The 16,419-nt window shown below is 40.3% G+C and overlaps 2 protein-coding genes across 8 annotated transcripts in view; both read left to right on the top strand.

Moving 5' to 3' along the window:
* Positions 1–83: 83 nt before the first annotated feature.
* On the top strand, positions 84–8,056 carry ikzf4 (IKAROS family zinc finger 4). 4 transcript variants are annotated; one of them, XM_046057446.1, is made up of 8 exons: positions 84–497; positions 2,317–2,371; positions 2,470–2,577; positions 2,693–2,995; positions 3,684–3,851; positions 4,539–4,691; positions 4,841–4,972; positions 5,251–8,056. In XM_046057446.1, exons 2-8 carry the CDS (start codon positions 2,332–2,334, stop codon positions 6,054–6,056), a joined length of 1,710 nt encoding a protein of 569 aa, XP_045913402.1. In that variant the 5' UTR covers positions 84–497; positions 2,317–2,331; the 3' UTR covers positions 6,057–8,056. The 4 variants fall into 4 exon arrangements, with proteins under 4 accessions (XP_045913402.1, XP_045913401.1, XP_045913399.1 ...); XM_046057445.1 differs by having other exon boundaries at positions 84–534; XM_046057443.1 differs by lacking the exon at positions 84–497 and adding an exon at positions 571–1,139.
* Positions 8,057–11,647: 3,591 nt separating this feature from the next.
* Positions 11,648–16,419, top strand: part of wnt10b (wingless-type MMTV integration site family, member 10b) — a 21,927-nt gene continuing 17,155 nt past the window's right edge. The window contains exons 1-3 of one of the 4 annotated variants that reach the window (XM_046057171.1): positions 11,648–11,859; positions 13,059–13,184; positions 14,321–14,408. The gene's annotated coding sequence lies outside the window, so the exon portion shown is untranslated. The other 3 variants (XM_046057172.1, XM_046057170.1, XM_046057173.1) reach the window with 3 other exon arrangements.

Below are 16,419 nucleotides of genomic sequence, written 5' to 3'. Positions count from 1 at the left end.
CATGTAGGCCTATAGACAGACGCCAAAGAGAAAGATAGGCTACAATGTAAAATAACCCGCCTACTCCATTCTTCTCTGGCACTTCCGGAAGAGCTCTTGATCATCAACAGTGTCTGAATTTTCAATGAATCATTTTACTCAATCTAGCAGGCTTACGGACCAGCTTGTAGCCAGAATTTCTTAAGACAGATATTCATCCGCAGCAGTCTGTAGTCTGGTGATGAGCCTATGAGTTCTTGTAGGCTAATGTTTAACATTTCCCCACATTTTTGCCACCTGTACCCGGAGCTGACACGCATCGATGCATTCGGCAATCACTGAATCAGGAGCTCTGTTGCACAATTATTCGGTCTGTATCCCAGCATGGGCCCGGAAGTTGTTTGGGATTCCCAGGTAAAAAAAAAAAATAAAAAAAAATCCCGGAGATGCTGTCGTCGCCTGGGAAAACAAATAGCTATCCAGACAGTTAAAAAAGGAAAACACCGATCGGTCGCCAGGTAAGGAAGAGGCTCGTGGACTTCACTGCGGCGCTCGGTAAGACAATCCATCGGTTTTAATTAGGAAGTACGGCATGTTTTTGAGTAGTTGGTAGGGTGAATGCCATTTGTCGTGTGGTCGGGTGCCATAGCAACGGCTCATGAGAAACATTGTGTAGCTCGGTCCAGTTTGACGTGCTCGATTTTTGGATGACAGCTGCGTTCATGCGGACAATTTGGACAGCGGCAACTCTTGCAACAAAATTGCCGTTGTGTCTCGATCGCTGTCTCGGCCGTCCATGAGCCGATCGGTGCCATAACGGACCAGATCCACCAAGCAGCTAAAACAAGTACTAGTTGTCGCGGGTATAGGATATATACGGAGACGCGTGATAGTTATTTGAAAATGTAACGCTGTATGTTTTACTGCACAGTCGCCCATGTCGGGCAGAAAGGATTTTTTTTTTTTTAAATCGCCGTGCCCTGGTGTGACTGGCGCGTCTCCCGGCTGCATCAGCGCCTGTTGCTCCCCATGCGCGGCCAATGCCAGGATATTAATTTTCCCTTTTCCCTGCGATGTGTTGTCTCCGCACACCCCCTCCCTTCCCCTCCGTTCGCTCCACATTCTGCTCTGTCCATTGTTGTCATCCATTTGAGCAAAAGGTGCAGCACTACATCTGGGTCTGTTTGTCTCCCCCTCTCTTTGCTTTTAAATGAAACTGAATAGAGCATCACCTTAACATGGTCACATAAAATCAACATGAGCCTATTGTATGTGTGCACATGTTGTAACTCAGAACCGACAGTGTTGGAGATTGGTGTGGTGCACATACCTCACTTTGTTGTCTGCTGTGGAGTGACTGTACCATGTCACCTACAGTAAATTTCCCGCATTATTTATTATAAGCCTAGCGAATTGCACAGAGAGGGTTGACAAAATGAACTACAGCAAGTTAATATACCCTACAAACTTAATCTCAAGTGTATAATTACATAATTATTCAATATTATACGATTTGTGAGATTTTAAAGTTTTGTTATATTACTAATTTGCCTTTTTGTTATTTTTATGTAAGTTTTTTATTTGTGTTTCCTGGTGCCTTGGAACATTTTATTTCGGTTATATTGTAAATGAGCTCTCTACCTAATATAATTTTCGAGTTAAAATAAAGGTTGATTGAATATGGATTATCAGAAAATTGTCCTAATGCTTATACACACACTGGTGTCCTAATGCAGGCTATATATAAAGCTTTTTAATTTAGATTTTTTTTTTATCTGTATATAGTATTATATAGTGTTTTCTTCTTCTGCTGCTGTAATGATACACTTTCCTCCTCGGATCTAGTAAGTTGATCTCATGTTAATATTGAATTTTGTTGATATTACTTCAAAGCTTCAAATCAAGGGTGTAGTTTTTGGGGATGTTGCACTAGATTGCTTTATAGTGTAAGGTGTTCCAGCTGTTTTGTCCAACCCCAGTAGTTTTAACTCCACCTCCAAAGCCATTAGCTTTTATATAAATGTTGAGCCTCTCATATTTATTTGCTGGCCACTGTGCAGAAGAATCTACATGATACAGAAATAGCAGGGCAAAATCCAAGTTTAGTAGTTTATTACAGCAAACTTATTATTAGACATTTGGAACTGAAAGCAGAAAGCTATCTGTTATTATTCTTGTACCAACAAACAGCTGGTAAGTATATTTTATATGCTTTGTATCAAAGGTTTTATATGCAGTTTTCATGTGACTAAGATTTGGAAAATTTAATCTTTTCTAATATGATCATTATGAATGGGGGAAAAAGTTAGTATCTGTTTTTATATCATATTTCTGTAGGCATCTGGTGAGAGAATGAATGCTGATGACTGCAATGGACGCTTATATGCACAAGGTAAGTTTATACAAAGGAAAAAAACTACTATACATATGTATGTACAGTCTCCAGATATAAATGTTTACTTTAAAAGCATGGGCATATTTGTGTTTCAGGTAATGGAGGAGAGACATCACTGGAACAGGATTTTCATGGCGGATTGCAGGGTCCTTCAGCAAGATCTCCAAACAGTCAGCAGTCCTCGCCACACCGCTCCCTTAGTGGTTAGTTATTCCTCCCTTAGTTTCATTGTGGCCCCCTGATCTGTATGGAATTGTTAATTTAAATGATGTGTGAAAAATAATAAATGTGCTTTCCCCTCTTCCTCTCGCTACACAGCAAACTCCATCAAGGTTGAGCTGTGCAGTGACGATGAGTCACCAGGTGCTCCACAGCCAGAGAACAGAGAGGCTGTGAGGGACGATAGCAGGAGGGATGACAGAGGGGACCTCACGGAAGAAGGGGGCACAGAGTACACTGGGGCTAGAAGAGACAGAACGAGTATTTACAATGAGATGGCCCGTCCAAACGCTGCTTCACCAGGACCCATCCGGCTGCCAAATGGGAAGCTCCAGTGTGAGGTGTGCGGGATGATCTGCATCGGACCCAACGTGCTGATGGTCCACAAGCGTAGCCACACAGGTGAGAACAAGCCAGCAAGGCAGTGGTCATGACAATGCAAGACAAGTATTATGGACAAAATGTATTATTACCCTAAATGTGAGTAAATAAAGGCAATGATTCAAATGATTTACCTCTAAAATCCTCTGTCCATCCATGTTAGGGGTCGACCAATAATCGGCCTGGCCGATTATCGCCGTCGATATACAGCATTTGTCCAATAATTTGAAACGCTCTTTTTAATATTAGTTTGCTGTATCAATAAATGTATCAATAAAACCCCTAACAATATAAAATAAATACAATATGGCAGCAGATAAAGATTAAGTTTATGATAATTTATCACTCATAGTTAACAAGTCCATCTCTGGGGAGATGGGATTGTTAGACCATTTTTGATATGCAAGAATGTTGCTTTGCAGCTATGACACACCGTGTCCTTGTCCTAATGCATTTAATTTTCCATTTATAAAGGTTAAACATGACAATTAACTTTAATCTTGTTATTTGATAAGATATGCTTAAAGCCATTTCAGCAAAGTTCTGTGTTGGAGTTCGTGTTATTCTAAATTTTGACACCTATATTAAAATTTTTACAGCAAATGTAAATCGGCTCCAAATATAGGTCATCAGTCTAATTGGTTACTAATAATCGGTATCAGCCCGGGAAAAAGATACATCGGTCGATCCCTAATCTATGTGCTCATAGGTGAGAGGCCTTTCCAGTGTAACCAGTGTGGAGCTTCCTTCACCCAGAAGGGGAACTTGTTGCGCCACATCAAGTTGCATTCGGGAGAGAAGCCTTTCAAATGTCCCATTTGCAACTACGCTTGTCGCCGGAGAGATGCCCTGGCTGGACATCTACGCACACATGCAGGTAAAATCAGTGAACACATTAAACATATGCCATGAAGAGATTTTTCATAAATGTGCCTATTCTGTTATTGAACCTGACAGATACAGTTGTTTCAATAGCAATATTATTCCTTATTATGATGAGGCATATTGCATGAAACAACAGTATGCATTAACTGGGTATTCATTAGAACTGTCCCTTTCCCCCCTCTGTGAAGCTCAGGAAATCGGCCTTTTTTACCAGGATGTACTGTAAAACATGTGACTAAATATGACATTTAACATTTTTATGAAAACAGGAAATCCTGTTGAACACACACATTCAACAGGTGTTCAACAAATACATACTTGGTATAACAGGTCTGGATCTCCGCGGGTCTGAGAGGCTGATTTTCGAAGAAAAGCTTCATGCAAACTGGATTTCAGCGAATTGACGTCAGTGTTTCCGATAGCTTACGAAGATGAAACGTTGCGGTGAAGAGTTAGGCGTTTTTTCTGTCATCACTGGCAAGGAACATAGTGGTCAATGGGAAAATCCGTCCTAGTTAATGATAAGTTCTTTTTTATTTAAAAATCCCCTCTAACAAACATTTATAAACTGTAGTAGATCCTGTTTCTCGTCCATTCAGTCAACAGTATCAATCGTCTAGGGAGAAATTTTGTTAATCATGGAAGAAATAAGTTAAATAACTTTTTCTCTGAATTGCAGTTTCTTCTCCAACGGTGGGAAAACCTTTCAAATGCAGCTACTGTAGCCGCAGCTACAAGCAACAGAGCACACTGGAGGAACATCTAGAGCGCTGCCATAGTTATCTGAAGAGTCTGGACCACCAGACAGCCGTCAACACACAGACAGCACAGGGTAACACAAACCAACTGACTTATAGACAATACGCCTGTACGTTTCTGAATTATTCTAAATGCAAATAGACTGGATTCAGCAAGTCATACATATTTACACACATAATGAGTTATTTGGCATGTTGATGACGAGGGGCTTTCTGTTCGCAGGTGAAGAGTCACTAAATATGGAGACAATTACTAAACCTGTGCTCCAGCCATCCAATGAAAAAATCCAGTTAGTGGATAGACTGGCTATTAGCATCACCAAACGCAAGAGGTCAACCCCACAGAAGTTTTTGGGTGAGTTTTTTTTTTTTTTTTTAATAAGACAAGCCATATTATTCATATATAGTGAGAGTATATAAATGTATTTATAACCTATTACACATGCACATTCTCTTTTCAATTTAAATTATACAATAATGATGATGTAGCTTCAGCTTGGTAAGGGGCTGATAAACTATAGAAATAATAAGAAAACTGGTCTGGCGTCATAAAAACTGTTGCTCCATGAAAATGGACCAAATGGAGCAGACGAAGACAATTCAAGAGACCCTCCATCTTTATTATTGTCCTAGGTGAAAAGCACATGCGCCTTGACCTACCTGAAGCACCTTATGAATTGTCCTCTGGCTCTGAGAAGGAGGGGGACCTCATGAGCTCTCTGCCTGCTGGGGACTCTACCGGGTTGGCTGGTTCACATCTCCAAGGCGGCAGGGCCAAAGGGGAGAACCACGAGCCGCCTGCGCTCCATACTGCCTTCTTATCGGAGCTACGCACAGTTATAGGCTCCATCAACAGCAACATGACTCCTCAGGGCCTCCGAACCCATGGTGGAGGTGGGCCGATAGCAACTGGCTGGTCTGGGCGGGAGGCAGGTGAAGGCCGTGATGACCAACCCTCAGCTCATAGCCACGCCACCTCGCCCAACGGCTGCCCCGACTCTACAGACACAGAGAGCACAGCAGAAGAGCAGAGCACAAGGGCTACAGCCCCAACAAGTACCTCCAACAACCACCACCTCCACTACCAAACCCTAGCACTGCCCCACAGCCATCCCACTTCCAGCCCCAGCCAGGCCAAAGACTTAGAAGCAGAATGGGAGAGAGCATGTCCTGTACCCCCCACCATAGTAAAGAGGAGCCCTGGCTCACTCCTTTCTTCCAGGGAGACTGTCCAGGTGTTAGAAAGTGATGGCCGGCCTGTGCGCTCCTTCCACTGCCGGCACTGTCGCATCCTCTTCCTGGACCATGTCATGTTCACCATCCACATGGGTTGTCATGGCTTCCGCCAACCCTTCGAGTGCAACATCTGTGGCCACCGCAGCCAGGACCGCTACGAGTTTTCGTCTCACATCAGCCGCGGAGAGCATCAGGTGGGCTGAGGAGAGGGTATAGTGGTTCAGATGAGGAGAGGAGGTGATGGCTTCTCTCTCTCAATGTGGGCTCACGTTTGTTCTGCACCAGATAAGTTTGCTTTAAATCCGTAGTGTTAGTAAAAAGGATTTGTGGTTTTATTGTGAGAATATTTATTAAACTTAAGCAGGCGCGAGTGAAAAAAATATTTTCACTGCAACATTTAAAAGTTTAGTGGAGGCAAATTACATTCTATGATTGATTGCACTCCCATATCAAATCATGTGGCAAAACTGCTGGTTTTGCTTCAAAAGTGCCTTCTTTGGGGATTTCCTCTTTACTAAAAAATAAAAGACAGAAAAGAAAACCGGAGTGGAACTGGTGCTCAAAAATCTTGACTAGCCATCTTTTACTAAGTGATTTAGTTAGCACTTTTGAGAGCTAATGTGCACAGGCAGTTAAGAAAAGCATGTACATTTTAAGAATTATATTTGGTATGCTTCATATGCACTAAGAGCTTTGTTTTTGTGGTTGAAGAGGGGATTTTGTGTAGTGTGTCAGGTAAGCTTAAAATGCACTGAGAGCTTGTGCCTCTGGGTTTGGGAGGAGCTTTTGTCACAGACAAAGCACAGAAATGGACTGCCTTAACTCCTGCAGTGGTACGCTGCTGTAGGAATACATTGTTTACAGCATGGTTCGACAGTGTGTGAAGTCACCTCAGAAGAGAGAGTATGTGCAGCAGCACAGCGAGACTATCAGGACAAAAAAAAAAAAAATCATGAAATTAACTTGAAAACATTCACCTGAGGGTGAAACAGGCGTTCAGGGCTCAGATGTTAAATAGGTTTTCGGATTTTAAAGTGAGCCTTAGAATACTGGTGCAGATCAGACCATGAGCTATGTAGTGTACAGTAAGAGCCTGACTGAGATGGCCCATGGGTGCTATACCTATACGGGATTGCACTTTTAGATTTCCTGCTTATATATGAACATCTTTGCCGAAGCACTTGATGGCTTTACACATTTCTTTTTGTGATTGTTCTACTGCACTGATAAATCGCATACTACTCACAATAACTGATCGTCTAATTTGCAACACCAGTGTGTGTTTTTGAACAGAGCCAGCCTTCTACAGAATCCCACAGCAGTGCACCGGTTCTGCATTTTGTGCTCAAGTTTGCTGCAATGTGTGACTGAGAATTCAACATCAGTTCAACTAAAACAATTCTTTTGCGGTTTTGCACTCAGCAGTTGAGGCTGAGATTTTGGACCTTTTTTTCGCATAATGTAAGAGAATTAACAAACTAATTATTTAAAAATGACTTAGCAAAATCAGTTTGGATCTGTTCAGTTATCACTTGTGATTATCTATTTAGTGTTGTTTGTTTCAGCCTTGGTGTATTTAATCAGCTATATTCCAAATCTTATCCAGCATATTCCTCAAGTCCATGAAATGTTACCTCCTGCTTCTTTATAGCACCCAAAAACCTTATTGCTACAGTATGGTGAGTTTTCTGATAACGTTAATATTGGGAACACGAATGAGACCAAACTCAGTATTCTTACTTGTTATTGTGGGTTTTGCTGCTTCACAGTTTTAACTTAATTTCCTTTAATTGCAGGCAAAAATATACTTGAAACTGTTTGAGAAAAAAAGTGATCGAAAAATGCACTTGGTTTGATAAGTAGAGAAGTGTGTGTGAATGGAAAATAGCATGTGTGCTTGTCGTTTTCTGCTTTTCCCTGAATTGTGAATTATTTTTTGAAATGTGAAGTACTTTCAAGAAGTGAAAATGAGGCATGGGTTTTTGTCTCCTTGTGTGGACTTTTAAATGTTATACGATATTTTGTGAATGATGTAACATGACAAAACACTTTACCTCAAAGTTAAAGATGTACAACTGCCTCATTACTGTATTTCAAAAAGTCATGTTGCTTACCAAGATGTTCTTGCAGTTACAAATGCGTGCCCCTCGATATTCTCAAAACTTTTTACTGTCAATAAAAGTTATGTTTATTGTAAAAGTGATTTTCTCTGGTTTGACTATGATGGCATCCACAGCTTTGTGAAGTTTCTCATTGAGTTTCTCACTGTCTCCTGAGTGGCAATACAAAAAAAAAAACAATGCTAAATCATTGAGATATTTATTTATTTCACAAAAATAAGACATTTTAAATTCCATATCATACAGGTGTTTGCAATGACTGATGGGAGATTACTCCATAGATACACTAATCAGACACTGTTCCCTTAACTGCGCTTTTACTACCAAAAAACTGCAGAATTACAGTTGGGTAGACAAATGATTTACACTAGTCCTTTAGATTTTTTATTTACATGGCTTTGTCCACCAGTTCATATACCGGTCATATTAGCATGTAAAGAATTGACATTCATGCTCTGGGTAGCTGCCTGTAATCTGTATCATATATGTAGTTAACCATAAGTGGAAGGTTTAACTCACGATTTAACAGAAGGTGCACAAATTCTGAACTTAAAGTATCTGCGCCACACATTTTTGCACCTTTTGGCCCAACAATAATAATTTACGCGTTTGTCACAGTAGGGAATCACATGATTCAGTATAGCTTGATTGAGTAGCTGAAAAAACATCTGCAGTATTTAGAAAACATGTTATGCCGAGTGGATCTTCAGCATGGCACAACTAGTTTTGATAATGATTTACCATTTAAAATTATAATTATTACATTTGGAAAAACTGATCTCGGACAAGACCATCTATCTGGATTGTGGTGTATAGGAAGATTAAATAATGTGAACATACAGCATGGATGTGAGAATCAGTTTTGGATGGTTTACACGTCCAGGACATTAGATTTTGCAAGATTAAAAGGAAAAACAATTACCAAAAAAAACATCAATAATTACATTCTGTCCTGTCCAGCATCTAAGAAGGGAGCCTCCAGTGTATTTATTTTGGATATTGTAAGAGAACCCCAATCATTTGTTTTGTCTTGAAACTTTCAACTTTATTGTCCCCTAGGGGAATTTAGTCTTGCACAAAATGAATGCACCACACACACAGGCTTGAACAGAAAAGATAGTGAATACATAATATATCACAAATATGTAAAACAAATGCTCCCACACACACACAAACCAGACAAACTAGAGATATATTCATAAATAACCCTCTCATTCAACACCATGTTCATGTGTTCAGTATTTAAATTAATAAGGTATGAAATAATGAACATTTGTTTGTCAGTGGTGTAATAATTCTGATTAAAAGCATTTTCACATCCTTGTTTTCAATTAAATACAATTTTACATCTTAAATGAATTACAAATTTCCAATTAGTTCAGTGTTACAGAAAACAGATTTTGTAAGCCTCAATTTAAAAAGTTTAAAATACTGTATATATATATACACACACACACACACACACACACACACACACACACACACACACACACACACGTGTCACTGTAATAGTATTTAACATTTTGTCACCGTTTAGACTCTTTAGTGAATGTTTACTGTAACTTATGAGACACAGATAAGCAGTTTATTTTTTTTCTGAGAAACTCACATTGGAAATACAACAAAAGGAAAACAACAAACACTGAATGGGGCTTACCTGAAACTTAGACTGCCTTCACGTGACCTTTTATATGTGACAGGCTTTTGTTCTGTCTGTTGTTTCTGTTTTCCCCCTTCGGTGGAAATTCTGTTTTGGCTGCTCCCACATATATATTCCAGGTGCAATCAAAAAGTACACAAGTAAAGCCAACGCTGCAGTGAATGAAAACATTCAAATGTGCAAATAATTGCACCATATGTGCAAAAATCACTGCATGATTAAATTGTGAGTGATTTAGTTAACTGCGATGAATAAAGTCAATCATCAGTAGAAACAGCAAATTCACTGTCTATATAAAAGTAAAATGTGTCTAGACAATGTATTCTATCTTACTTTGACAACACCCACCTAGCAAGGTGCAGACCAGTGTCTGAAGGCAAGACAACATGGCATATTGAAGGAGAGGTCTACAATGTGTTTTATTTTTGATAAACAAGGTATTCTGAAAATTTTCTCATCCTTGACTAAATGTGTAATTTAAAACCACTTCTTAATGCACTGCTTCTGTTTGGTTTTGCCACGCTAAGAAAAAATGTTTTCTTTAAAATGTTCAGAGGTTGAAAGTGGTCTCGAGGATTTGGCACAACTTGAGAAACGTGCGTACTTGCGGTAGGCTATATGCCGCTTTTACAATTCTGAGGAAATAATCTGCTTGCAATCCCTGTGTGAATATACTGAGTTTTAGTTGTGAATTTACAAAGAATTACCTACCCTCTGTATTCAACAGGAAGCTTTCAGAAGGTATGCTCCTCTGATTTATGCTCTAATTTGTTTGTTTTTGCATGTTTTACCCAATTTACATTACTAAAACATTATTTTACAGATGTTTTATGCATCCTATTTTTAGTATAGCCATAGCTTTCTATTTATTTCTGCATGATGTGAAAATCAATCTTCTCCCCCCTTTACGTTGCAGTTTTTGATACTGCAGTGGAAAGCAAGGAATACTTTGAAAAGCCTTCCTTCCAGTGCACTCTGTAGTGGGAAGCTCAAGACATCAGATAATTAAAGTTGGTTGACAAACAGAATTCAGAAGCTGTGTTGTTGGAAATCTTACCCAAAAGGAAAACAAGCAATCAATCCAAAACGGCATTCTCACATTTGGGATGGTGGAACTTTTCTCCAGCACTTACATCAATACATCAAACCAGATGCTCAACTACGGTACATTGCCACACAATGATAATAACTTTGATTACAGAACTTTACCAGCGACAGATTACCTAACAATCAAATTAAAGTAGTGCTGAAATGATTAGTCAATTAATCGATTAGTGGATCACTAGAAAAACACAACAATTTTGATAATTATTTCATTTATGTCAAAACATTCACCATTTGAACTTGTCAAATGTTAGGATGTGCTGCTTCTCTCTGTTTTATATCATAAATTGAATATGGGGTTTGGACTGCTGGTTGGACAAAACAAGCATTCAGAAGATGTCACCAGGGTCTTGAAAATGACAATGGATGTTTTATTAACTAATAAAAATTGGATAATCAAAAAAACTATAGAATGATTCTTCTAGAATGCAAATGATTGGTGGTTGCAGACCTAAATTAGAGTCTCAGCAAAATGACCATCATCTGAAACAAGAGGCTGGTTAAGAGGTAAGCTACATATTAAACAATCTGGAAACCTATGATATGTTTTGGAAAAACAATAGTTTATAATGTGATTTAATGGGATGAACATGCAAAAACAGCAGCATGGCCCTTTAATTTCAAAAGGCTACTTAACTTCAGACAGTTAATTAGATGCGGGTTTTTTTATCTTCATTTTTGATCAATTAGTATAGATTACATTGAATACAGGGAGTCAACCTTGCTCTGCAGAATGTTGCTGTGGTATCTACATTGATGCTGTGATTGCGTGTCCTTTCTGAGGGTGAATTTCATGTTACTCACAGGTGGTGGTAGCCACATTGTTTTTGTTCGTTTGGGATACAGGGACGTTAACATATGACCCGATATCTTGTCACCAACGTTATATTAACAAACATTAACCAGTTACGTGTACACAGCTGCACATTATCGACCATGAAACCACCTACTCGGCTTTAAATTGGTCCTTACTTTTAATGTTTAATTTCCCCCCTCCACTTCTCCTTCTCCTTCTGCTCCATCTCCATCTTCGTTTTCTTGTTCTATTTTCTTCTGCCGGCTGGCACACAAGGAAATAGTGCATTGATTGCAGCCACCAGCTGGCATGGAGCACAGACTGTGGTAAGGAGGGAGGGATCATATCCGCCCAATCAACTTGTCTGAGTATTTCAATGAGATCATTTTGTCCATCTCTGAGTGACTGTATTTTAAAGGAATATGTCATGAGCTTGAACCTGAGCAGGATCCTGCCACAGACGTTAGAAACAGTAGGCTATGTAGAATCGATCTACCCAGGATCTGATACTTCCTCTGTTTTATAACTGCTTTCAGTAGGCTAACGTTACCTGTTGTATTTAACATTAACTAACGTTACGATAACTTTGTTCGACGGTCCAGGTTCGTTCCTAACATTACTTTGCTGTTGTCAACTAAACATTGTTTTTTTATTTAATTAATTATTACTAATTATTACTTATTTACTAATTTATTTAACTAATTGCCAAGTCTTTATTCAAATTAATTGTAATTAATTTGTATTTACCAGCAGATTAACGTTAATCCTGTGCTGGTCATGAATATTAGGATTTAGCTAATGTTAACAGTTATAGTGAGGATAACGTTACTCTAAGCTAACGTTATGTTAGCGTTAGCTAACTTAAATTTTAAAAGCCATTATTTATAAATAAAATGTAACTGTTAGCTAAAAATAAAAATCAGCAGTGTAACGTTATCTGCCTTTGTAGCCTATGTGTTTGCCTCCTTCTGTATCAAAAACAGGGGGGTTGCACTTGCATGGCACAGAAGTTTGTTTTGCTTGAGCCAACATACAGTTTGTAATTTGAACCTTATTCCACTAGATGTCAGCCTTTTACAATGTCTAAGCTCCTTACAGGTCTGCACTGCTCCTTGGCGCTCACTTCAGTAGGAGGGAAAGTGTGTTGTCTTAAGGCAGCAATAAGTCACATCAGTGATACCTGTGAATACTCAGTAGTAAAAATACAAAATGACCATTTATGTGTTTAGCTTATACTTATACTATACTAGTGCAGGTTCTTGCTGCCTGTTTCCTCACACTCCACATGAAGATTTTGGAGACTACTGTGCATTACTTTGTGAAACTGAAACATTTATAAAATCTTTAATTTATTCTTTTTGAAATTGCTGATTGGCTCATTACTTAGCATTATTGTCTCAAGAAGTTTTGGGGTTAAACTCCCAAAGGTCAGAGCCACCTTATAAGCTGTTAGAATAGGTCAAAAGCACAGTTTGAATTTCCCCAATGGGATACATTTCTCTTATCCTTATCATTCCTTCTCCAGGGTGTCAGAGGAGCATAGCAGGTCCTGTACAACCTTGAAGATAAAGAAGGAATGACAGGTGTCCACTATAAACAAGGCTGGAGACCCCCCTAAAAAGATCTCTAGACCTCTGGAGTGCAAACACAGGTGAGTACTTGCACACATTTATAACTAGCATAATGTGTGGACAAAAATGCGTACAATTCACTTTACACTTATCTGCCCCCCCCGCCACCCCCACCCCACCCTACAGTCCTTCATAAGCCACCTCATTCACCTATCTTAAAAAAACTGAATCAAGCTGTAATCAAACAGACACATTTACAAAGGAGGAAGAGAGGATTTCTGGCTTCTAAACTAATGTTTTGCAAGTAGACATCAAAATCGTAACAATTATTCTATCAAGCTTCTACACCCTGTCTTTTAAGTTTCCAGATGCCAGAAAACTGAGCAGCCAAGCTAAACAAAGATGTGTCCCAACATGCCTGCTGTTCAGAGAATCACTCACTGCAGCTTTATCCCTGAATGGGCTACTATGCAAGTGATTAATGCACTTACAGTGCCATTTCCATTACTCAAAGAATGTGTTTATTTTTCAGTAGCTGAGTGTCAACCAAGGGCACATTTAGTGTACACTCAAGTTGTAATTCATCTTTCAGTAGTCTCCTCTGCAAAGCAGTGCTGAGGGTTTAGTGACCTAACCGTTCGTTGATAGTTGTAGCATCCCAAATGATGACATTTACAGAGCAATTTTCATCATTTAACTTTGCACTTTGGACATTGCCCATGTCAACAACATGCAGTATTTAATGTCACTAAATGAAACACATTTGTACATAAAATCACAGCACTTCGGCGGTGCAGCTCATGTATTACACTCACACAATAATCATTTAGGAGCCAGAAGGAACCTTTTAGGATGCAAAATGTACTGAAAGGCTGCTGGCACAGTTTGTAGGACAGCTCTGGCTCTGGAAGCGATTAGCCCTCAAAGCTTGGGTGAGTATATTGCAGAGAGACAAGGGTGGGTGGGAGCAGGTGTGTGTGTGTGTGTGTGTGTGTGTGTGTGTGTGTGTGTGTGTGTGTGTGTGTGTGTGTGTGTGTGTGTGTGTCATGGCGAAAGAACTTGTGTGTGTTTTGAGGGAGGGAGATTGGGGCGGTTCTGTTATGCAAGCTGTTCTCAGTATGCATGTACATTGGAAGATGTGTGGCTCCTGTGGTTGGCTGTCCCCTGTGTCACTGCCTTTAAATAACAGTTGCCAAGAGAAATGTCTTCTTTACAGGCTTTGGCTGCCAGATGCTGGGGATAATGGATAGGACTGCGGAAGGAAAGATGGAGAGGTGTATGCAGCCAGCCTCGCAGACATTCAAGTGAGCACGCGCACAATATTAGCACACACGTGCGCGTTAGCACACTTTGCAAGCAGCGATCACCATAGTGCTGAAGTAGGGCGTGAATAATTCATCTTCAAGTCACTGTTGTAAAACTGCCACACACACTCTGTGACACACAGGGGAAGTATTAGGCCCAGTAAATTGTGTCACACTAAGTCGCAATGAATGAGAATATGGGCTGTGCATGCTTACAGATTCCAGAGGTGCCACATTTAGTGGATGGTTTGGAGGGAATAGTTGTGTAGCTGTCTGTGCAGCTGAGAGCCAACACATGGGGCGCCAAGTGTGTGAGTGCGATAGTGTGTGTGCGAGCGGGAGAGCCAGTGACACAGGAATGTGTCATAGTTCCTGCAAGCCACTCAGCTAAACTGCAGCAAATAAACATTCCTCTACTGCTGTGTCAGTGCTGAGCCCTCGCCCACTGTCGCTGTAAAACACAGCTTGTAATTAAAACCAAAAACTCAGCATTTCTCCTTTTGTTTCCAACAGTATTACTACATTAGAGATAATCACCCCATGCCTTCAACAATTTCTCGGCGCGGTTTATTGACTCAAAGATGGCATGTTGTGGTCCAGATGATGTCAAGAAGGGCCAACTGACAATAAAACGATCAGAATCATCTTTATTGGTTAAGTGCAATGCAGATACAGAAATTTTGCCTTGTTGTGGTTAGTCATTTCACTGCGTAGCACAGATGATCTCACATCTAGGCAAGTAAAACAGTACATGGCACAAAAAAACCCTCATCATATATTCAGATCTAATGTTAGACAGTTTCAGGTACATTTTGCTGAAGAGGAGTGTTAACATTCAGTATTGCCAGACACATATTGCTGCGATTTATCACTGACTAGTCAGTTTGATTTGAATAAATGCGGGCTTCATCCCTGCTGACAGGTGAAATGATGCACAGGCTTATGCTGTGTCACATAGATTCCACCACAGTTTGTGCTCATATTTCACATGGAGCTCAGAGCTGAAACGTTGCTGCGCTGTACACATACATTGTCAGATGTCCGTAAACATATTCTGCTGTCGATTGTCCTTCCCCAAAGTCGTTCCCTGTCATTACAGCTCTGTTTACAGGAGGGCTGTTAGCATATGATCTCCCCCAGAATACACAGTGGTTTGAAGTCGCGCTCTGACGCACAGTTTTCCACCTAAAACGCTTAATCCCAGTGGAACCGATTTTGACATGTCACTTTATCTGTTTGTTGTCTTTTGCCTGGTCTTGCCAGGTTAACCATTTACAGATGTGTGACTGGGGAGTTGAACTTTTTCTTGTTGGATAATTTTTCTCACCAAACTACCGCCTGTGGATATCCAGTGTTTTTGTCAAATGGTACTTAAAGCTGACCATTCAGTCTTTGCACTTTTAGGTATTTAGTCAGGGTGATGAGGCATTTTTAAAATATTAAATATCAACATAAAAAGGGGCCAAGAGAAAAGGGCCACCAAGCCAAAACAATCAAGAGGTCATGCTGTGCAGAGGGTGGTGTGGGCTGTTGATAGCTCAAAATATATTATCACCCCGTGCAGATTCACTCACCCTGTGTTCACACGCAGGAGGCTGCAAGTCGTGACGTCTTTCGAGTGCTGGCATATCACATGTGCGTGCACGAACACACAGACGCCGCAAAACTTATATCCCTCCCACCTTAACTGCAGGGCTCGCTCTCCATCTCGCTCCACAGGGGCACAGAGCCTGACCACAGACATCATACTGATTGCTCACCATGGTCGAGTGGTCTGTCCACATTCCCACCCTGATTCACTGTGTGCAGAAAACCCAACAACGGAAAAACAGTGGTTTGAGAGTGTCTGGAGGTTTGCGGACAGCAGTGAGTGTCCGCTCTGTCTCTCCTAAATCTATCCTCCTCTCATCCCTTCGACTGGCCTTGCTGCGTACCCCAAGGAACATGGGAACGGCTGAGAGCTGACCCAAACGGATGTGTGTGTGTGTGTGTGTGTGTGTGTGTGTGTGTG

Source organism: Micropterus dolomieu, linkage group LG08 (genome assembly GCF_021292245.1).
Source record: "Micropterus dolomieu isolate WLL.071019.BEF.003 ecotype Adirondacks linkage group LG08, ASM2129224v1, whole genome shotgun sequence".
NCBI classification, from domain to species: domain Eukaryota; kingdom Metazoa; phylum Chordata; class Actinopteri; order Centrarchiformes; family Centrarchidae; genus Micropterus; species Micropterus dolomieu.
This window is presented reverse-complemented; position numbering and strand designations above follow the sequence as displayed.